This window comes from Zootoca vivipara, chromosome 17 (assembly GCF_963506605.1).
Source record: "Zootoca vivipara chromosome 17, rZooViv1.1, whole genome shotgun sequence".
In the NCBI taxonomy this organism is placed as follows: Eukaryota; Metazoa; Chordata; class Lepidosauria; order Squamata; family Lacertidae; genus Zootoca; species Zootoca vivipara.
The window spans coordinates 16615671-16639227 of NC_083292.1; the positions used below are offsets into that span (position 1 = coordinate 16615671).

At 49.1% G+C, this 23557-nt stretch overlaps 1 protein-coding gene across 4 annotated transcripts in view; it reads left to right on the top strand.

Annotated features, from left to right (window-relative positions):
• AIFM3 (apoptosis inducing factor mitochondria associated 3) overlaps positions 1 to 23557 on the top strand; it is a 55005-nt gene that overhangs the window by 26370 nt on the left and 5078 nt on the right. For all 4 annotated transcript variants that reach the window (XM_060269414.1, XM_060269413.1, XM_060269415.1 and 1 more), the window contains 16 exons: positions 1178 to 1287; positions 1796 to 1905; positions 2614 to 2658; positions 3013 to 3109; positions 3960 to 4072; positions 12048 to 12134; positions 13312 to 13403; positions 14744 to 14874; positions 15534 to 15649; positions 17250 to 17321; positions 19429 to 19492; positions 20185 to 20261; positions 20366 to 20483; positions 21362 to 21460; positions 21665 to 21740; positions 23173 to 23277. In XM_060269414.1, the coding sequence (XP_060125397.1) occupies positions 1178 to 1287; positions 1796 to 1905; positions 2614 to 2658; positions 3013 to 3109; positions 3960 to 4072; positions 12048 to 12134; positions 13312 to 13403; positions 14744 to 14874; positions 15534 to 15649; positions 17250 to 17321; positions 19429 to 19492; positions 20185 to 20261; positions 20366 to 20483; positions 21362 to 21460; positions 21665 to 21740; positions 23173 to 23277 (1512 nt within the window). The remainder of the gene's footprint in view (positions 1 to 1177; positions 1288 to 1795; positions 1906 to 2613; positions 2659 to 3012; positions 3110 to 3959; positions 4073 to 12047; positions 12135 to 13311; positions 13404 to 14743; positions 14875 to 15533; positions 15650 to 17249; positions 17322 to 19428; positions 19493 to 20184; positions 20262 to 20365; positions 20484 to 21361; positions 21461 to 21664; positions 21741 to 23172; positions 23278 to 23557) is intronic.

Here is a 23557-nt window from a genome sequence, read left to right on the forward strand (position 1 = left end):
TAGCATTTATTTTTCTGTGTCTTTGCTGGAAGCCGCCCAGAGTGGCTGGTGCAATCCTGTTGGATGGGCGGGGTATAAATAATAAAATGATGATTATGGTTATGATTATACCCCACCCATTTGACTGGGTTGCTGCAGCTACTCTGAGCAGCTTTATATATATATATATATATATATATATATAACATACATATATAAATATATATACACACAGTATATATATAAAACATAATAAAACATTAAGAAACTTCCCTATACAGGGCTGCCTTCAGATGTCATCTAAAGATTGTATAGTTACTTATCTCCTTGGTTCGAGGGTTGCATAACTCCATACCCTCCAACATTTCTTTGATGAAAATAGGGGCATCCTAAGGAAAAGTAGGGCATTTCAGGATCAGTTCAGAAACTGGGACAGCATTTGTAAATCTGTAAACACTTGGAGGGTCCATGTTACATACCACCTGTCCCTCCTTATTTGCAAGTAAGCTCGTGTGATTTTCATTTAAATCAGCTTCTTCTTTCTCTTCTCCTTCTTTTCTTTTTCCTTCTCTTTGTTTTGGTGATATCTCCAGCTTAGGTGGTTTACATGCAATTTCTCGCTTGAAGATAGATCAGTATTTATAGTCCCATTCTGCAGATCAGGAGACTGAGGGATTATCCTGTCTTCACATTTCTAGGCACAGGTCTGGGCTTTCCAGGTCTGTGTCTAAGCACTTTCTTTTTTTGCCCTCGCAAAAACCTGTTCTTTACTGCTAAATCGGAACAAACAGCAATCCCTGGAAAACCCAAATTGCCATTTGCTCTGATTCAGCAGTAAAGATTGAGTTTTCCTGGGGAAAGTGGCAGGCTGTAAGAAAGAAAAAGTCCTTGGATATGGACCAGGAAAGTGCAGACTTGTGCCTAGAAAGTGTGGGGCAAAAGGAAAATGTAGATTACTGTGATAAATGTGAGACTGAAAGAGAGAAGTCTGAAGCCATCTCAAAAGATTTGAGGCGTGATTTGAACTGTGGGCCTTCCTGGCTCCTGGCTCCATTGCTTAGTCACAGAAGGGCTCCACATGACTCTCATTCTCAGCCGAACATCCTTGACTTTGCTAGTCTCCCTGTTAATCGTGCACATGTAAAACTCAGGTTTCCTTTGAGAAAATATTGACGCTGTTTTAATTCTGCCTATCTAGGATGCGAGAGGTGGATCTAGGCTGTGGGAAAGCACTTCTGGTCAAAGAAAACGGGGAGTTCTATGCCATGGGCCACAAATGTCCTCACTATGGTGCTCCGTTGGTGAAAGGTCAGTTTGCCCTATTATGAAAATAACACTTGTTCATTAAAAAAAAGCTTTTTATAGAACTGCAGACTTGGGGAGTCCTTGTGCTTTCTGCAATTCTGTCACTGGAGTGCTGGGAAAGGTGACTTGGTTGCAGAATGCAGAATCCTGGCTTTCATTTTTAAAAAGAAACATGCAAGTTTCTAGCCCTCAAGACGTGCTTGAAAGTGTTTGGGCAACAGCTGTTGAAGGCTTGGATGGGTGGCTGAAAAGAGTATTGTGAAGGCACCGGCTTGATATCAGTAAGCAGGGAGATGCTGCCACACTAAAATATAGGGTTCTTACAACTGTGGGTGTTCTGTGGCACCTCCAACAGTTCCAGTTCCATAGGGCTGGGAATGTCCCCTGCCAGAAACCCCGGAGAGCTGCTACCAGTCAGTGTAGACAACACTGAAGAAGATGGACCAATGACAGCTTCCTATGTTCCCATGTAGACTCATTTTGACTTGTGTTCCTCACCTCCTTCCTGCAGGGGTTTTGTCCAAAGGACGGATACGCTGTCCCTGGCACGGGGCTTGCTTTAACATCGGCACAGGTGACATTGAAGACTATCCAGGCTTGGACAGCTTGCCGAAATTTCAGGTAAGACCTCCAGGGTTAAGCAACTGCACTGCTTTGAGAAAGGCACAGCAGGGTAATCACAATCTCCAGCATCTGCCCCAGGGGGCAAAATGCCTTCAGTGATCTCCCTTTGTCCCAGAAAGGGTAGAAGGATTCTTTACTGGTGAGTCTGCTCTGTGCAAACTGAGTTTGGTGTCCAAGGTGCCGCAGTAGAGATCATACTGTCTGCAACTCAAGGGTTAACTCTGTTAGCGTTGAAGTCAGTCAGCCAACAGGGAGAGGGGGTGGTGGTGATGTTGTTTAGCAGAGTGGCGTGATGTTCCCTGAGGTAACACTCTGATTGGCTATGTGGCACTGAGGGAGTTTCTCCTCTGTATGTTAGGTTGAATGTCTCTCTGCTACATAGAAGTAAGACAAAACCACTTTTTTTTCATTCTCCTCAACTTATATACACTGTTCTGTTCACTTTCTTCAGAGCACTTTTATATACTGTAACAGTTTGCAGGTGTGAATTGCTTTTGGTGGGGCAATGTGTGTGAGGCATTTTGCCAGTCTTTCTGAATCTCATTCTCTTATTCTTATTCTTATCCTGATTCTTATTCTTATTCTACCGCCCTTCGTCCTAACATCTCAGGGTGCTGATAAAAACAAATAAATAATCAAAACAAATATGATAAACTTTGATTATAAAACCATTTTTAAAAAGAGGAAATCGATTTATATTCCCAGGTGAAAATCGAGAAGGAGAAAGTGTACATCAGAGCAAGCAAACAGGTGAGATGACCGTTGAGATCCCTGTAAGGTGAAACCTTACCGCATGTGCCTAAGCCTCTTTACTCAGAAGTAAATCCCACTGAGTCGTCCAATGGAACTTGCTGCTAAGTAAGAACAAATGGGTCGTGCCAGTACTGTACAGAGCACCGCCCAAAGCCAAAGCTTTATCGGGGATGCTTCTCCTGAACAAAAACAGTGTGGGTGTGAGTTGGCAGAGGAATTGCAGAACTGTAGATTTGGAAGGGACCTCGTGGGTCATCTAGTCCAACCCCCTGCAATGGGGAGGGGGGAATCACAGAAGTCTAAATGCTTTCATTGCCATTTGATGCAGTCTTCTTAATGGCCCCGCTTCAGGCTCTTCAGACCCAGAGGCGGACTAAGATGATGGCCAAATGCATCTCTCTCAGCAACTATAACATCAGCAGCACAAACGTACTCATCATCGGGGCAGGTACTGTGAGGCAGAGTGGGCTGCAGAAGCAGCAGGGGGGGGAGTGTTGGGTGAGGGGTGGCTTCACTGAAGAGATGGCACCCCCTTCAGGTCAGTTGCTGTACTGCAGGGGTGTGTGGACCTTTTCCAGCTGGAGGGCCACATTGGCTACTGGGAAACCTTCTCAGGGCCAGAAGTCAGTGGTGGGCGGGGCCAGAGGCAAAACTGGGCGGCGCATTAGATGTGAATTTTGCCATTATTGTTGTTGCTGTTGTTCTCATTATTTTATTTTATATACCGCTTACGTTGCAAAATGGTTTGCAACTATACATTTAATCCATAATTAAAATACAGACGATCCTCGTTTTGTACAGGGGAAACGTTCTGGACCCCCACGCATGTCAGTGGGACCTGCATAAAGCGTATTACCCCGCTCCACCCCCATCCCACCATTTTAATGACATTTTAGGGATGTTTTAGCCATGTTTTGGGGTGACTTCCGGGTTCGGCGCCATGCACACATCCATCGGACGCGCATCAATTGGCTGTTGCCTGTACACAATAGCATCAAGGCATTCTAAATTAAAATATACAATTTATTTATTTTATTTCATTGTTAGAGTGTCAGGCTTGGACCTGGGAGACCAGGGTTCGAATGCCGCCACTCAGCTAATGAAACTCACTGGGTGTAACCAGGGACCAGTCACTGCCTAATGAACCTCGTAGGGTTGTTGTGAGGAATAAAAATGAGAAGGGGAGACCCACATACAACACCTTGATCTCTTTGGAGAAAAATGGGAATAATAATAATAATAATAATAATAATAATAATAATAATAATAATACATGAACAAATATACTTCTTTCACAGGCCCCGCAGGACTGATGTGTGCGGAGACGTTACGGCAAGAAGGCTTTTCGGATAGGATTGTGATGTGCACGATGGACAGGAACTTGCCCTATGACAGACCCAAACTAAGCAAGGTTGGTATTCTCCACTTCGTTCTCCTTGCATCGATTAGGGCAAATCCTAATCGAGGAAGAGCTAACTTGGTGCCATCTAGAAATTGTCGGACTACAAATCCCATCAGCCAGCATGGCCGATGGTCAGGGATGATGGGAGTTGTTGTCCAGCAGTATCTGGAAATCCCCGCATTGGCTACCACTGGCATAAGCTCTTGTAGACTACAGTCCTCTTCAGCAGATGCAGGAGGTGTTATCTTGAGTTACAGGCCTAGAAGAAGATGATATCGAAATACAAAGAGGTGAAGGAAGAAATGGGACATTTGTCCTGTGATTTGCAGGCACGGGTCTGAAAGCTTCTCCATTCATCCTGCTGCTTTTCCTGGGAAAACTCTATTGTTTACTGCTGAATCGGAACAAACATAAATCGGGTTTTCTGCAGGTGGACGTTTGCTCTGATTCAGCACAAAACAGAAGGGACTCAGCTATGCAGCTGCGAATACAGTGGTACCTGTGGTTACAGGCGCTTCAGTTTACAGAAGCTTCAGGTTACACTTCCCAGTAGTGATGTATGGAAGTGAGAGCTGCCTGGACCATAAAGAAGGCTGATCGCTGAAGAATTGATGCTTTTGAATTATGGTGCTGGAGGAGACTCTTGAGAGTCCCATGGACTGCAAGAAGATCAAACCTATCCATTCTGAAGGAAATCAGCCCTGAGTGCTCACTGGAAGGACAGATCCTGAAGCTGAGGCTCCAGTACTTTGGCCACCTCATGAGAAGAGAAGAATCCTTGGAAAAGACCTTGATGTTGGGAAAGATGGAGGGCACAAGGAGAAGGGGACGACAGAGGACGAGATGGTTGGACAGTGTTCTCGAAGCTACGAACATGAGTCTGACCAAACTGCGGGAGGCAGTGGAAGACAGGAGTGCCTGGTGTGCTATGGTCCATGGGGTCACGAAGAGTCGGACACGACTAAACGACTAAACAACAACAACAACAACAACAGGTTACACACTCCGCTAACCCAGAAATAGTACCTCGGGTTAAGAACTTTGCTTCAGGATAAGAACAGAAATCGTGCGGCAGCAGCGGGAGGCCCCATTAGCTAAATTGGTACCTCAGGTTAAGAACGGACCTCCAGAACGAATTAAGTCCTTAACCCGAGGTACCACTGTATAACATTTTAAGTGAGTTTTAAGTACATTACACAAATGGGACTGTCACGGTGGCCGGAGTGGACTACTTCAGAGTAACGACGCCACGCAGCTCTGCATTTTATTCTTTTATTGGTGCTGCGTATTTACAGTGCTCAAGTCATTGCTATTTACACGGAGTGATGTGGTCAGTCGGTTTCAGAACCTCCTAATGGCTTTTGGCGCGTCTTTCTCCAACACAAAAGCTTTGGCAGACCCATCCTCTTGCCCCTCCTCTTCCTGCGTAATTCTGGAGTTGGGGGGATGGGTCTTCCCCCCTTGCTTGCCCCTTCCTGTCCCACCTGGGACCCTGGCTCCACTACCTTGCCTGAGCCTCGGACACGACTTCCTGCTTCCCCACTGGAATCGGAACTCTCCCTGCTTTCCCCTTTGCTCGGGGACGGGCTTGAACTCAGGAGGGGAGGGACTTCGCGATATCCCCTGTCCCTCACATCCACCCCCCTCCCAAGCTCTCCTTCACCCCTCCCCAGGCCCCCCCCATGTGTCGGTGACGACTGGAAGCCTAAGAACTCAGTGCTCTCCGAGCCCGTTGGTGTGAATACCTCCCCCCAGTCCTGCGAGCCCCCCCCTTCCGCCTGGGAGGACGGGAATCCCAAAAAGTCCGTGGCGTCAGAGCTGGTGGGGGTAAAAACGTTCTGCCAATCTGCTCCTTCCTCTGACTGGGTGGATCTCGGTGACACCCATACCTCATCCTCTGGTTCCTCAAACTCCGCTTCCCAGCGCCATGGTGAGCTGCTCTCCCGTGCCTCCTCCTCCTCCCCCTCCCTTTCCATGTGCCAGGGCTTGGGTCTGTGGGGAAAGAGGGCGTGAAATTCTTCCACCAAGAATTCCTCCTGTATCTGCGTGGCTGGGACCCATTCATTCTGGGACGGTGGAGCATCCTCCCATGCCATGAGGTACTCCAGTCCCCCCACCCCCCACCTTGAATCCAGGATGGCCGTGGCCTCATTGAGTTGCTCCCTGCCTTCCCTCTCCCCCCCTCCCTCGGGGGTTTGTTCGCTGTCTCGGAGCCTGCTGCTTTCCCTGTACGGCGACAGCAGCGATCTATGAAACACTGGATGCACCCTCATGTCCTCTGGCAGTGCCAGCCTGTATGCCACCGGGTTGACCTGTTGCGTGACCGTGAAGGGGCCCAGCCTTTTGGGTGCCAGCTTTTTGCACCTCCCTCTGGTGGGAAGGCCCTCCGAGGACAACCACACCTTGTCCCCCACCCTGATGACCTCCCCTAGTCGCCTGTGGCGATCTGCCCCCTTTTTGTACGCTTCCTTGGCCCTCTCCAAGTGTTCTCTGAGCTGCTGGTGCACCGTCTCCAGTTCCTCTGCCCAATCCTCAGCCTGTGGGCCCTCCTCCTCCTCCTCCCCCTCCCTCTCTGGGAAAGATCTGAGGTCGCGCCCGTAATTGGCCTTAAAGGGCGACACCCCTGTGGAGACGTGCACTGCATTGTTGTAGGCAAATTCTGCTAGTGGCAGGCGATCCACCCAGTCCGTTTGCCTCTGGCTGACGTAGCATCTCAGGTACTGCTGCAGAATGGCGTTGACCCTCTCCGCTTGTCCGTTGGTCTGCGGGTGTCTAGCCGTCGACAAGCTGACCTCCACCTGCAGGAGGTTCATGAGCCGCCGCCAGAACCTGGAAACAAATTGGCGGCCACGATCCGAAATAACCCTTAAAGGTAATCCATGCAGTCTGAAAACGTGATCAACAAACAGTTTGGCTGTCTCTTCTGCAGAGACTGCCCTGGCACACGGTATAAAGTGGCACATTTTGGACATGAGGTCCACCACCACCAACACTGCGGTCTTACCCCGGGAAGAAGGCAGATCTGTGATGAAGTCCATGGACACCACTTCCCACGGCCTGTGTGGCGTGGCTAAGGGCTCCAGCAACCCTGGTGGCGCTGCTCTGACCACCTTTGCCCGCTGGCAGGTGTCACAGCCCCGTACATAGTCTCGAACATCTTCCCTCACCCCTGGCCACCAGAAGTGTCTCATGACTAGGTGAGTGGTCTTGTCCCTTCCAAAATGCCCCGCCGTTGGGTTGTCGTGCATCTGTTTGAGGACCGTACGTCTGAGCTGGGTGGTGGGCAGGTACAGTGCACCCTTGTAGAAAAGCAGCCCTCTGCGTTCTGCAAAGTCTTTTGCCTGCTCCCTCCCCCCTCTCAGTTCTCTGAAGATGCGGTTGGCAAATTCATCCGCTGCCGTCAGTGCTGTGAGTTCTGCCTCGCTCACCACTGCTGCTCCGCAGGACCATGCCGACGGGGGGAAAATGTGCCTTGGGGCTGGTGGCTCCTCCTCCTCCATGTACTCTGGCTTGCGGGAGAGGGCATCCGCCCTGACGTTCTGCTCTCCCGGGATGTAGTGTATGGAGAAGTTGAAGTTCGAGAAGAACTCTGCCCACCGTATCTGCCGCTGGTTGAGCACCCTGGCAGTTCTCCAGAACTCCAGGTTCTTGTGGTCTGTGCACACCTGGATGGGGTGCTTGGCGCCCACCAGGAAGTGTCTCCAGTGCTGGAACGCCGCGTGGATCGCCAGAAGTTCCCGATCAAAAACTGTGTAGTTCCGCTCTGGCTGGGTCAGCTTCCTGGAGAAGAAGGCACAGGGTCTCCACTCTCTGTTGGCGTCCAGTTGCAACAAAATGGCGCCCACAGCTTTATCAGAGGCATCTGTCTCAATGCGTAGGGGCGCGTCCTGAACCACGTGGAACAGGTTCTGGTCTGAGGCGAACACCCTCTTGAGGCTTTCGAACGCTGCTTGCGCCTCTGGTGTCCACCGGAACTTCTGCTTGCCTCTCAGGCAGTCAGTGATGGGAGCCGTAACTCGAGAGAAGTTCTTGATGAACTTCCTGTAGAAGTTGGCGAAGCCTAGTAGGCGTTGGGCATCTTTGCGCGTCCTGGGGCTGTGCCAGTCCAGGATGGCCTGCACCTTGTCCTTGTCCATCGCTAGCCCCTTGTCTGACAGCTTGTAGCCCAGGAAGTCCACCTCCTTGGTGTGAAACTTGCACTTCTCCAGCTTCACATACAGGTGGTTCTCCTTCAGGCGCTGTAACACCTCCCTGACGTCCTTCACGTGCTGCACTGGGTCGTTGGAATAAATAAGGATGTCATCCAGAAAGACCAAGCATTTCCTGAAGAGGAGGGACCCCAGGACGTGGTGCATGAAGGCCTGGAAGCATGCTGAGCCCCCTTGCAAACCGAAGGGCATCACCAGATATTCAAAAGAGCCCAGAGGCGTGAACATCGTGGTTTTCCATTCATCGCCTTCCCGGATCCTGATTAAGTTGTACGCCCCCCTCAGGTCTAGCTTGGTGAAAATCTTACCCCTGCGTGCCGCTGTCAGGAGATCATCCACTCTGGGCATGGGGAAAGCCACTGGCTCTGTCACCGAATTCAGCCGTCTAAAATCCACCACAAGACGGCGCTGTTGCGTGTCTTTCTTGTCCACCCAGAAGACTGGGCTGCCCCCTGCTGCCTTGCTTTCTCTGATGAACCCCCGCTTGAGGTTCTTGTCGATGAAAGCGCGCAGATCCTCCAGTTCCTGGTCTGACATGGCGTACAGCTTGGCTGGGGGTATAGTTGCCCCTGGCACCAGGTTGATCTGGCAGTCAAAAGGCCTGTGCGGGGGTAGGTGGTCGGACTCCGCTTCGCTGAAGACCTCCTGCAGGTCCCAGTACGGCTTGGGTATCGCCTCACCCCCTTTGACGTGCATGGTGGCCACCGTGGCTATCGGAGGCCCCTCCCCTGGTTGGTGCTGCATGCAATGTTCCAGGCAAAAGTCCGATCCAAAAGTGATGCATCTCTGGTGCCAACTGATGGAGGGGTCGTGGCGCGCCAGCCAGCTCATGCCCAAGACGATGGGGGGGTCTGAGATGGTGGTGACGTTGAATGCCAGTGTCTCTGAGTGCCTCCCCACCGTCATTCTCATGGGGGGGGTTTGATGAGTGATGGCCCCTCCCAGCAGCTCTCTGCCGTCAATGGTTGCCACGTGCAGAGGAAAATCCAGCTGCAGAAGCTGGATCTGGTGCTCTTCTGCAAAGTTTCTCGAGAAGAAGTTCGCTGACGCCCCACTGTCAATTAGGGCGAGGACTGTCAGGGGATAGCCATTTGGAAGCGTGAGCGTCACTTCTAGAACCACTCCTGCTCTGGGAGGGGTGGGCTGGCTCTGCTCCTCTCTGTGCGGGTGGGTGGGCTGGGGCTGTTGTCTGCTGACTGTGCCTGGCTGCCGCCCCTTGTCTCCTGCAGCCAGGCTTTCCCGTTTCCCTGCTGTGGTGCTGCTTCAGTGGGGGAGGGCACAACCGTTCCCGCCTTTCCTTGCCACTCCCTGCGATGTGGGCAGTCTCTGACGAGATGCTGGGGGGAGTTGCAGAGAAAGCAATTCCCACCCCTTCCCTCCTTGCGTCTTGGCGCCGCTGGGGTTTGAAAAGCCCGCGCGCGCGCGCTATCAATCTGCATGGGTTCCTGGTCCTGACTGGCCCCAGGCGTGGCTTGAAAGGGCTGTTGGGGGAGTGGCTTCTCCTGCGACCGTGGGAACCAAGCCCGCTTTGCGCGCGTTGCTTGCTTGTCGCTCCACCGGGATTCCTGTCTCACCCCCACCGCCAGAGCCGCTTTGCTCAGCTGATCCATATTACTGGGCTTTGGACCTCTCGAGAGCTCATCCTTCACCTCCTCATGCAACCCCAAGTAGAACGCCGCTTGCATTGGGGGGGACCCCAGTTCCCACCCCAATCTGTGCACCAGCATGGTGAATTTCGCCCAATACGCGCGAACTGTCATATTTCCTTGGCGTAAATTATGAAGTTCCTCCTTAGTCTGGTCCATATGACTATCGGACGAATACATCGTTTTCAAACCTTCTAGAAATAGTTTGACATTCTTCATGCAAGGATTCCTTGTTGCAATTAACGGTCTTAGCCACTCCCTGGCTGCCCCGGTAAGGTGCTCCACAATAAACGCTACTCTGTGCTCATCATCAGGGAACTCATCGTGGTGCAGCTCAAGAGCATACACAATCTCAGTCTCAAAGCCCTGAAATTCCTTCGGGTCTCCATTGAACTTGCTAACTAGGGTCCCAGCTCTCCTTCCTGGCAGCACTTGGACTTGGGGTGCCCCTCCCGCCTTGTTTTTCTCTGCATCCAGCTTGTTTTGGAGGTCTACCGCCACCGCCCTTAATTGCTGCTCTTTTTCCTGAAGCTCTCTCACCTGTTCCGCAAGTTGTAGCCGGTCGTCCTGGACCTTCTTAGTCTCCTCTTTAGCTGCCTTCAATTCTCCCTGCGCCTGCAGCGACAGCTGCTGCAGTTCTAGCTGGGCTTGCTCAGCGATCTGCCGCCACTTCTCCGCCTCTGACACGCTCATCCCGGCAACTCCAAAGTAGCCCAAAAATGATTAGGAGGTTGCTGTCACGGTGGCCGGAGTGGACTACTTCAGAGTAACGACGCCACGCAGCTCTGCATTTTATTCTTTTATTGGTGCTGCGTATTTACAGTGCTCAAGTCATTGCTATTTACACGGAGTGATGTGGTCAGTCGGTTTCAGAACCTCCTAATGGCTTTTGGCGCGTCTTTCTCCAACACAAAAGCTTTGGCAGACCCATCCTCTTGCCCCTCCTCTTCCTGCGTAATTCTGGAGTTGGGGGGATGGGTCTTCCCCCCTTGCTTGCCCCTTCCTGTCCCACCTGGGACCCTGGCTCCACTACCTTGCCTGAGCCTCGGACACGACTTCCTGCTTCCCCACTGGAATCGGAACTCTCCCTGCTTTCCCCTTTGCTCGGGGACGGGCTTGAACTCAGGAGGGGAGGGACTTCGCGATATCCCCTGTCCCTCACAGGGACACTAGATGGTGATGGTGAGCTTATGGCAAATTCAATATATATTTTTTGCGAAATGCTTTTTTAAAAAGCATTTTCACAGCGTTTTTTAAATATGCGTCTAGATTCCACCCAGGTTTTCCTGGGGAGAGCAGTGAGACAAAATAAAAACCCGTGTCTTGAAATCATGGGACAAATGGAAGTGTCGATAAGTCCTACATGTCACTCTTCCAACTTCCTCCCTCAGCTCTGTGTAAGGAGGAAGTTGGAGCAAGGATGCTCTCAGTGATGGAATTTGGGCTCTCAGATTTCAGCAATGCTAAAATTTGGCATCCCCCTCTCATGCTCCATTCTGCAGCCTTGTTGTGGCGCCCCCTGCAGCATGGTGCCCAGTTCAGCTAAACCAGTTCCATCACCATAAAACCGCCTCTGATGCTCTGCTCCATTTCTCTATTGGCTGGCTCTCTGTTCTTTTTAAGACTCAGATGAATAAATACAATGCCACCTTGGTTCCCGAACGGCTTGGCTCCCGAACACCACAAACCTGGAAGTGAGTGTTCTGGTTTGCAAACATTTTTCGGAAGCCAAACACCTGACGCGGCTTCCGCTTGAGTGCAGGAAGCTCCTGCAGCCAATCGGAAGCTGCGCCTTGGTTTTTGAACCGTTTCGGGAGTCGAGCGGACTCCCGGAACGGATTAAATTTGAGAACCAAGGTACCAGTGTAATATTGGATCTGACTGTTGCCCAGATTCCTTACAAAAAAGTTCCCATGTTCCCATGTTCTTTCTTTCAGTCTCTTGAGGGGTGGGCTATTGGGGGGGGGCTGATCTGGTGCCGGGGGGGGGGGAAGAGAAGTGATCAAAGGGGGTGGGCAGTCATTCAAATATCCAAAAGTGCCCTAACCCTAACCCTAACCCTAACCCTAACCCTAACCCTAACCAGCAACCCCTGCTTTTGCTAAGGACAAAAATGGATTTTCGTTTCAGTCGATGGATTCCCACCCCGATCAGATTGCCTTGCGACCGAAGGAATTCTTTCGTACGTATGACATCGAGGTCCTGACAGAAATGCAGGTGTGTGTGTGTGTGTGTGCGTACAAGGGGTGGAAGTTTTGTATCAGTGATATTCTAGACTCCCAGTTTGAATTATCAACTTTCGTCGGGAGCTTCCTCATACCGTGTAAAACCATTGCTTCCATCTAGCTCAGTGTTGTTTACACTGGCTGGCAGCAACCCCTCCAGGGTTTTTCAGGCGGAGGACTCTCCCAACCCTAACCCTAGAGATGCTGATGGGGATTGAACCCAGGACCTTCTGCACAGTTCGGTCCTTAATAATAATAATAATAATAATAATAATAATAATAATTTATTATTTATACCCCACCCATCTGGGCGGCTTCCAACAGAAATATTAAAATACACTAATTTCTTAAAGATTAAAAGCTTCCCTAAAGAGGGCTGCCTTCAGATGTCCTCTAAAAGTCTGGTAGTTGGTTTTCTTTTTGACATCTGGTGGGAGGGCGTTCCACAGGGTGGGTGCCACTACCAAGAAGGCCCTTTGCCTGGTTCCCTGTAACTTGGCTTCTCGCAGCGAGGGAACCGCCAGAAGGCCCTCGGCACTGGACATCAGTGTCCGGGCAGAGCAATGGAGGTGGAGACGCTCCTTCAGGTATACTGGACCGAGGCCGTTTAGGGCTTTAAAGGTCAGCACCAACACTTTGAATTGTGCTCGGAAACGTACTGGGAGCCAATGCAGGTCTTTCAAGACCGGTGTTATGTGGTCTCGGCGGCTGCTCCCAGTCACCAGTCTAGCTGCCGCATTCTGGATTAATTGTAGTTTCCGGGTCACCTTCAAAGGTAGCCCCACATAGAGCGCATTGCATTAGTCCAAGCGAGAGATAACTAGAGCATGCACCACTCTGGAGAGACAGTCCACGGGCAGGTAGGGTTTCAGCCTGCGTACCAGATGGAGCTGCTAAACAGCTGCCCTGGATACAGAATTGACCTGTGCCTCCATGGACAGCTGTGAGTCCAAAATGACTCCCAGGTTGCACACCTGGTCCTTCAGGGGCACAGTTACCCCATTCAGGACCAGGGAGTCTTCCACACCTGCCCGCCTCCTGTCCCCCACAAACAGTACTTCTGTCTTGTCAGGATTCAACCTCAATCTGTTAGCTGCCATCCAACATTATTACACTTTCGGATGTTCCTTAAGATGTTCCATTGAATGATCCTTTGGAAATTGTTTCAGGTGGTGGCTGTGGACGTCAAGAACAAGACAGCCGTATTCAAGGACGGGTTTAAAATGGAGTATAACAAGCTGCTACTTGCCACTGGGAGCACGTAAGTGATGAGCAGGACGTTTTGGGACACCCAAAGTTTTGACCTTAAGAGAAAGGTCATGCATGCTTATTAATTTATTATGTATTACTTGTTTCATTTATATACCACCTTTATCTCCTAAGGATCTCAAGGTGGTGTATATAGTTTTCCTCCCCGCATTCCATCCTCACAACAATCCTGTGAAATCATAATCATAAGTTATTATTTATATCCCTCCCATCTGGCTGGATTTCCCCAGCCACTCTGGGTGGCTCCCAGCAGAATATTAAAAACACAATCAAACATCAAACATTAAAAACTTCCCGATACAGGTCTGCCTTCAGATGTCTTCTAAAAGTCAGATAGTTGTTTATTTCCTTGACATCTGATGGGAGGGCGTTCCATGGGGCGGGGGCCACTACCGAGAAGGCCTGGTTCCCGGTAACCTCACTTCTTGCAGTGAGGGAACCGCCAGAAGACCCTCAGAGGAGGACCTCAGTGTCTGGGGGTGGACGATGGGGGTGGAGATGCTCCTTCAAGTAGGTTAGGCTAAGAATGGTGACTGGCCCAAGGTCAGCCAGTGAGCTTCGTGACTGAGAGGGGATTCGAACCCTGCTCTCCCAGTCCAACACTCTAGCCATTAACAGCACATTGGTTGTCAGCTCTCTTTCCATGGTGTGTTGAATGTGGTGCAAGAAAGTGTGAGACTGCCATATACTTAGATCTAGCTCAGTATTGTCCACACTGACTGGCAGCAGCGGCTGTCTAGCGCAGGGGTCAGCAAACTTTTTCAGCAGGGGGCCAGTCCACTGTCCCTCCGACCTTGTGTCGGGCCGGACAATATTTTGAAAAAAAAATAATGAACAAATTCCTTTGCCCCACAAATAACCCAGAGATGCATTTTAAATAAAAACACACATTCTACTTGTGTAAAAACACCAGGCAGGCCTCACAAATAACCCAGAGATGCATTTTTAAGAAAAGGACATGTTCTACTCATGTAAAAACACACTGATTTCTCGACCATCCGTGGGCTGGATTGAGAAGGCGATTGGGCCGCATCTGGCCCCCGGGCCTTAGTTTGGGGAACCCTGGTCTAGCGTTTCAGGCTGAGAGTCTCTCCCAGCCCTACCTGGAGATGCCATTAGGGATTAGATCTGGACCTTCTGCATTCCAGGCAGGTGCTCTACCTATGTGGAATGACCAGGACTTCGGGGCATCATGGAGTGGTTGTGTATTTTGAGGACGTTTTTTCCCTGTGATCGGTATTCCCTGTGATCGGTATCTGGACATCTGCCAGACTTTGATCTTGTAGAATTCTGTTTCGGCTACAGTCTTGCTCTGACATCATGTCTTTTCAGGCCCAAAACCCTTAGCTGCAAAGGCAAGGAAGTGGAGAACGTTTTTAACATCCGGACGGTGGAGGACGCCAACCGAGTGGTGAAGCTGGCCACCAGCAAGAACGCAGTGGTGGTCGGAGCCTCTTTCCTGGGTGAGCAACTCTCTGCGAAGAAGGATGGTCACTCAGATCAAAGAATTTATGTACCTGGGAGAAGGCTTGGCCTGCCTACATTTTTGACCAGGGCTTTTCGTATTTCTTGTTGCTATTGGAACGTATCCTGTGTGTCCCTATAGCAGAAAATGTGCTGCTTTTAGATGTTTTAAACTGTGGCGGGGTGAGGTGGGATTCGAACCCTAGTCCACACACACTAACCGCTAATTGTACTGGTTCTATCTTAAATCCAGTTTGATGCATTTATACGCCTGACTGTGGATTATTACCATTTTTATTTCAAGTCCCCGTGAAAATTCACCAGCGTTTTTATTGCAATTTCTCCTCCTTATTCACCTACACAATTTGGTGTAATATATACGGGTGTTGTTGTTGTTGTTTTTTGCAAAACAATATCTCCTTATGTAAAGCATGTTAGTATTATATTTTCACAAATACTATATATGCATTTCTATCCATGCTTTCACCTAATATATGCTTTGCGTATGCATAATTGAAGAATCGCACCATAAAATTCAGGGAAGGGCGAATTTTCAATGGATAGTTGCCCTTCATTTCATGTATTGTTTTGGGAAGTGCATTCCTTGGCATGGTTTCCTCCGTGGAAAGTTTTACCTTTTCTTGTTTCTGTTTTCCAGGCATGGAAGTTGCTGCTTACCTCACGGAGAAGGCACATTCCGTCTCCGTGGTGGAGCTGGAGGAAGTTCCATTCAAGAAGTTCTTTGGGGAGAAGGTTGGCCGAGCCATCATGAAGGTAGCAACAGATACGGAATGTTAACCTGTGAGAGTTCCTAGAATCATAGAATTGTAAAGGTGGAAGGGACCCTGAACAGTTATTAAACCACTTCTTTTTTAAAAAATAATCTTTGGACCCAGCCAATATGGCCAACTATCACCCAATCTCAAATCTTCCATTCTTGGACATTCCATTCATATGTCAAGGAAATAAGCAACTCTCTGACTTTTAGAAGACATCTGAAGGCAGCCCTATTTAGGGAAGTTTTTAAGGCTTGATATTTTTATTATGTTTTTAGATATGCTGTAAGTCACCTAGTGTGGCTGGGGAAACCCAGCCAGATGGGCAGGGTATAATAATAATAATAATAATAATAATAATAATAATAATAATATCCAGCCACCTTCAAGGCAGGAATATGCAGTTGTCCCAAAACCTGCAATCTTGGCATTATCAGCACCATGCTCTAACCCAGGCATCCCCAGACTTTGGCCCTCCAGATGTTTTGGACTACAATTCCCATCATCCCTGACCACTGGTCCTCTTAGCTAGGGATCATGGGAGTTGTAGGCCAAAACATCTGGAGGGCCGCAGTTTGGGGGTGCCTGCTCTAGCCAACTGAGCTATTCAGGCTGACTGTGGCTTTCTTTTTGAAAAACGTCTGTGAGGAAGGGAAGGGAAGTTTTGACCGACTGTTCGATAATTCGAGGATCCATTATAGAATCTAGTATGGGGGGTTATGCTTATTTTATTATCTTTATTTAATTTTATTCTGTAATATTTATTACTTTTTATTTATTGCAAACTTATCTGGTTGTTATTATTATTTTAAATAAAATTAAAAAGCATATAGTGTTGTCTTCCAGGACAAATGCATGTTAAGTTTTGTATGCAGTCATGCATATAAACATCAAAACAGACTTGGGAAATCTTCTACTTTACAGACTGAGCTCACCTCCACGCAACTTGATCCGTGTGGTTGACACAGAGAATAAAACAATAACATAATCAGTAAATACATTTAAAAGCAACTATTTGTTATTTTATATACTGCTTAATGCCCAAAAATAGACTTCTAAGTGGTATACAAAGTATAAAAGCAATAAATATACTAACAAGGCATAAAACCAGTTAGCTACACAAATTATTCAAATATAGAATCGCATATTTGTGGAGTTGGAAGGAACCCTAAAGGTCATTAATCCAATTCCGTGCAATGCAGGAATCACAGTTAGATAATCTCTGGCAGATGCCCCCACCCCAACATCTATTTAAAAACCTCCAAGGAAGGAGAGCCCATAATTAAAATACGCAGGGAAGAGGGCTTTAACCCTTTGTATCCCACTGTAGTCCTGATCTGTTGGGGGTGGAGGGGAGGGGGCCAGCAATTTTATGTAACTGTGTGATTTCCTGGCACTATGTGAACGGTTAAAATCCCTCCACCTGCCATGCTAGGGTTCCGATCTGGATTGGGGCCCCAACTGCTGGCCATTTATCTTTAAAAAGAAAATCCTATGCTTAAGAGCACCAGTACAGAGCTAATGCATAATCTTTTCCCTCCCTGTCCCTCTCCTTCTCTCTCCTTCTCTCTCCTTCTCTCTCTCTCTCTCTCTGACAGATGTTTGAAAACAATCGGGTGAAATTCTACATGCAGACGGAAGTCTCGGAACTGCGGGAACAGGAGGGCAAGGTAGGTTTGTGTGCAATGACCTTTGGGCACCATCTGTTGGATTTCCAAGGTCTTTGCCTTTGTCCTAGAGCAGATGCAGTCATTCTGTGCTTCTTGGCCTGCTGGGGCTGATGGGAAGGCGATTCTATGCCTTGCATTGATCTAGAAAGAGTCTAGTCCCATGCAGCATCGGGGCTGAGAGGTGTAGGACACTCCTTGAGAGTCTGTGGCTGGGATTGGGGGGGGGAAGAGACATCTGTGTAGGCACTGCTGCCTACGTTTGCTTGTGGAGGTCTTCTTTTTTCTTCCTATATACATAGAAATGTAACGGTGTCGTCACGCTCTGCAATTTGCAGAGCGGCTGGTGGGTAGTCAATCCAACTGCAGCAAGGGTTAGCTGCAGAGATTGGGAGGGGGCTTCTCACACAGTAGTTGAGCAAGCTGTTGCGTGAAGACCCTGCTTCCTTTAAGTTAGGGAAGGGGTAGAGGAGGAATGGTGGAGACCGCCTCCCCATCCTGAACCGTCCAGGAAGGAGGAAGGGGAAGACAGTATAGATGGACAACAGAGGTTTGAGGGAGGTCACAGCTCAGAGGCAGACGAAGGGAAAAATTGAGAAATCATGAGAGAGCCAGAACAACACCCAGCTGACACATTGTCATTAGAAAGCATTCCAGACTCACCATCTCCTGGAACCCGGCAGGCCTTAAAAGTAGGAGAGCAAAGAGCTCAAAGACAGAGGGCATGTAGCAGCACCCATAGAGGAGGCGATGAGAATGACGAATGACGAAGTGGGAGAGAAGGAGGGTGGAGAGTCACTTGGGACAACGCCATTATCCAAGAGGCTGGGTTCTATAGTCTCTCTCTGTAAACTTTGAAATAAAAAAGGACTGTAAGAAACTTTCCCTTGTCTTTATAATTTCCTGGGCAACCAGCTGGGAGCCGCTGGGAGCCTCCTGACACTCACTTGGGGTGAGCTGTGGGGGGAGAGGGGGGAGCTGTGGAGGGGATAAGTGAGGTGTAAAAGGAGGGGGAGTCTGGTCAGGTGAGGGGGGGCCAAGGGGTAGGCAGGCTTGCCGAGTGGAGAGAGCAGGGGTAGCAGCCCCTAATAAAAAAAACAACCCATGTGTATACATACGCAAACTGTTCCATAAGAGAGAGCCAGCGTGTTGTAGTGGTTAAACTGTTAGAACTAGAACATGGGAGACCGCGGTTTGATTCCCCAGTCAGCTGTGAAATTCACTAAGTGAGCTTGGGCCAGTCACTGCCTCCCTCGTCCTACCTCACAGGCTTGTTGTGGGAATTAAATGAGGAGAGGGGGAATCATGTGTGCCACTTTGAGTTCCTTGGAGAAAAAGGTGGGAGATAAATGCAAATGGCAATGGAAATAATAAATGCACCCTGCAGGGCCTAGTGGACCCTGGGAGAAGTAGGTGTGCAGGGTGCTGAGAGATGAGCAGTAGGGGCTCAGTGGGTCTGATGATGGAGGTGGCCATTTTAATGATAAGAGTTTGACTGCGGCTTCCTTGATTCAAAATGGCAGTGCAGGTTAGGGCTGCGCCATATATTGATATATCATCCAGAACCGGTTGGAAGTCCATATCATGATATCAGTTTCATCACTTTTGACCTGGGAACACATTGCAATTCATGGTGTGTGTGTGTGTGTGTGTGTGTGCTATGCAAAAATCACAAAGTGGGAAAAACTGTGAAGCCAGCCAATGCCTCTACATAGCTGTAGCTCCATCCTTATTTCAGTATATAGGTAAATCGCGATGTTTAGCTGGTGATATATCATGATGTTGAAAACCAGATATCGCCCAGCCCTAGTGCAGGTACAGCCACATTTCTCACTAGACCCCCAAATGGTATAGCTTACAGCAGCCTTCCTCAACCTGGCACCCTCCAAAGGTTTTGGACTACAACTCCCATGCACCCAAAACACTCAGAGGGCACCAAGTTGGGGAATTGTTTCATAGGACAACTTTTCCATTCTTTATTTCCTGGTTTCGCAATGTGGGGTGGACTACCCTGTGAATGAAAGAAAAGGGTGTAAGATCTGGGCAAAATGGGCTGTGGCTCGTCTTTCCAATTACCACCATTTCCTACTTTTTTCTCTCTCCCTTGAAGCTAAAGGAGGTTGTGCTGAAAAGTGGCAAAGTCCTCCGAGCCGATGTCTGCGTCATAGGCATAGGTAGGTAGCTGTGCAAAACTTTACTTCCCTGGGATTCTTCTCGGGGGCTGCCATACACCCTACCTACGGACCATCCATTGCAATGATATCTCAACAAAACACTTTTGCATTTCCCTTTCTCATTCATTGATGGAGAATGGTTGGGTCAGGGAACACATTCGGAAATTTTGGCGCACCACTACTGTAAATTTCTCATCAACTAGGTTGCTTATCTATTTCGTAAAATTCATATTACGCTGGATTGTAAAACAACAACAACAACAACAGCACCTCAAAGTGGTTTGCAAAAAGAAGAAAACAATAAAACCAACAGTCAAAACATTCAAAAATATACAGCAACATTCTACATGTCTGGGTAGGTTTGCCTAGACATTTTTTTTAGCAGGTGCTGAAAAGAGTACTGTCAAGGTGCCTGCTTTTGGCCAAGAAGCCGAGAATTGTTGTTGGAGGCAGGGGACGCTCAGACGCTGGGACTTAGGGCCAGGCCGGATAGCTCAGTTAGTTAGAGCGTAGTGCTGATCATGCCAAAGCTGCAAGTTCGATTCCCGTTTGGGACAGCTGCATATTCCTGCAGGTTGGACTAGGTGATTCAGAGGGTCCCTACCACCTCTAGAATTCTGTGATTCTAGGGAGAAGTTGCTTAGGTGCAGCCCACTCCCACTGACACCATTCCTGTCTCCCTTTCTGGGCAGGTGCAACCCCAGCGACAGGCTTCTTGAAGCAGAGCGGCATTAATGTGGACTCCAAAGGTTTCATCGTGGTGAACAAGGTAAACCCGGGGCACGGAAGGCAGGCTGGAGCCCAGTGCGAGTGCTCTGGCACACACAGCAGATGTGCTGTCAAACCACGAGGATCTTTCCCCCTCCCTTCCAGATGATGCAGACCAGCATCCCAGGAGTTTTTGCAGCCGGCGACGCTGTAGCATTTCCGCTGGTGCTGAGGAACAACAAGAAGGTGAACATCCCTCATTGGCAGATGGCTCACATGCACGGTGGGTGACGCTCAGTTTCTTCTTTTGTCATTTAAAATTTTCATTATAGAACGTATGCAAAGCAGAGAGAACAGTTATAGCAACCGCTGAAAATTAAAAGGTGAAAAATAGGTAGTTATGTCATTGAATCCTACTCAGTATTGATTCCAGAGCAGATTCCAACATATAGTTAGCAGAGTTAAAACATGTTGCAGGAGTCACCCAAAAATAGACCACAGGCAATTGTATTTCATCCAGCAGAGCTTTATTGCTACTGAAGGCAAATGAGCATAACGGTCACAAATCCAATACATTCAGGATTGGCACTGTCCATAAGAAATCCAGTGGCAGCAGACTTAACTTAAACTTATAATAAGACCAAAACCTTAACACTAAGCATACTATGTACAGAACACCACACTAGAAGGAAAGAGAGATAGAAAGAGAAAGTGAAACCCAGGCTCCTTCTGGCCTTATTTTTATAGTCAGGATAACCTTGACAGAAAGAGATAAGAGAACCAGTTTAAGCCAGCTGTGCTCAGCTTCTCTGAAGGAATAACCCAGACATCATGAACCTTCTGCTTGTTTCTTTCACACAGAGCAGCTTCCAGAACCCTCTCGAATTAATTAGAATAGGAAAGATCTCTATACGTCAGATCAATACTTTCTGTACTAAGAAATGCAAAATGACAAGTTACACATGGGTTAAAATAGCAAAGTCCCAGACTAACAGCTGGCCTAAACCACCCCTAAAAGAGAGGGCAATATCAGATTCCAGGAGGGTCAACACAGCTGGTTTGGGGAATCAGGAAGGGCTTAATCGCTGGGCGGTTGGTGCTGTAGATATCAACTGTATGGAGCATTGGGCAATGTGCTCCTGCTCTTCCTCTACATTCCAGGACGCATTGCTGCGCTGAACATGTTGGCACATGGGACCGAAATCAGCACAGTCCCTTACCTGTGGACAGCCATGTTTGGCAAGAGCATCCGCTACGCAGGTGAGTGAGTGGCCCACCCAGGTCTGACGGTAAGAGCAAGGCCATGTCTTCCACACTGCAAGACTTTGGAGGAAGATCTATCCCTGGCCATTGGCTGTCCTTGCTAGGGCGGTTGTACTTCAGCAACATTGGGGAAGGGGGGTGCCACAAGTCCCCCCCCCCCGCTTGCAATAAATCAGTGTTATTTCTCTTTTCATTTCCCAGGCCATGGAGAGGGGTTTGATGATGTCATCATTCAGGGGGACTTGGATGAACTGAAGTTTGTGGCATTTTACACCAAGTAAGTGCTGCTTTCTCTTTCCAGAGATGTAACTGCACCCAAGTTAAGTAAGGATGGGCTGTGCTCCACTTAGTGGCATTCATCTGCGACACGAGTCAGCAGTGTGATGCAGCAAAAAAAAAAAAAAAAAAGCTAAAGCAGTTCTAGGCTGCATAAACAGAAATCTATTGTCCAGATCAAGGGAAGTCATAGGCATAGCTGCCAAGTCTCCTGTTTCCCCCGGGAAATCCCCGTTTTTCCAGCTGTTCCTAGCTGAAAAACCGGATTTTTTTGTTTTTCCGTGGTTTATTCTGGCGTGGTGGCCATTTTGGAACTGGGCAGAGCATGCTTAGAAGCGACTTTTGATGCTGCTCTGCCCAGTTCCAAAATGGCTGCAGTGCGACTTCTGGCGCGGCGGCCATTTTGGAACTGGGCAAAGCAGCATCAAAAGTCACTTCTGAGCATGCTCCGCCCAGTTCCAAAATGGCGACAGCGCTACTTCCGGTCTGCTATTTCCGGCACGGTCCCTTATTTCTCTGACAGCAACTTGGCAGGTATGGTCATAGGACTGCTAAGTTCTGCCCAGGTGAGACCCTAGCTGGAGTCTTAGTTATGTCCAGTTCTGGGAACCCCAGTTTCAGAAAGATATTGACAAATCGGAGTGTGTCCTGATAAGAGTGACCAAGATGATCAAAGGTTTTGGAAACCAAGCCTTATGAGGAATGGCTGAGGGAGTTGGGTAGGTTTAGCCCAGAAAAGAGAAGACGGAGAGGGGATATGAGAGCCACTGTCAAATATCTGAAGGGCTGTCACATGGAGCAAGCTTGTTTTCTGCTTTTCCAATGGATTCAAATGACAAGAAAGGAGACTCCAACTAAACATTAGGAACAAAGGTGCCAGCTTGCCTCCCGCATGGGGTGGGGTGGGGGCATCACATGACACATCACATGACACATCTGCCCTAGTGGGTCGTGCGGTGGGGAGATGGAGGCGGAACCATCGCCATGCCCTGCCTCCCCGCCCAATGTCACGTGAGAAGGAGGCAGAGCTCAGTGCTTGGCTCCGCTGCTTGGCTTCCTTCTTCCCATGGCTTATGCTGGGGTGGGACACGCGGAGGGCAATCTTTGCCCTCACTCGTCCCAGCCCCCTCCTGGGTGCCAGGTGGAGGCTGGGGTGCACAGAGGGCACCCAACGGTGACAGGGGATATCGGCCCCCTCAATCTTGGGAGGGCTGGGTTCACCGATTCAAAATATAGAGCCCCCAGCGCCCCCTATACATTGCACCGGTGATTAGGAAGAACTTTCTGATGGTAAGAGCTGTTTAGCAGTGGAATGGACTCCCTCAGAAGGCTCTCCTTCACGGAGATTTTAAGGAGAGGTTGGGTGGCCATCTGTCAGGGATTCTGTGGTCTCAACCTCTCCTTCTCCATCAGCCTCGGATCTTTCGTTGCAGGAATGAAGAGGTGCTCGCCGTGGCAAGCATGAACTACGACCCTCTGGTCTCCAAGGTTGCAGAGGTCATGGCAGCCGGCAGGGCCATCCGGAAACGAGATGTGGAGTAAGTTGTAACCGCTTGTTTGAGACCGGCCTTTCCTTCAAAGCACCCAGTGGTTTCTTTCGTTTCTTTCCTCATTGCAAAGTTGATTGACAGCCCAGAAGGGGAAGGGAGGCTGATCCATCCCCAAGTTTTAAAGGGCACCAATCTGGGCTGGGCTGTCTGTGTCCCACAACTGCCCCACAAACAGAGCCTAATGCGGGGTACAACAGACTGCAGCATTTGTGGATCTTGTCATTCATTTTAAATGCAAGGTTCTAGTCCTCAAGCTTTTGAGTATCAG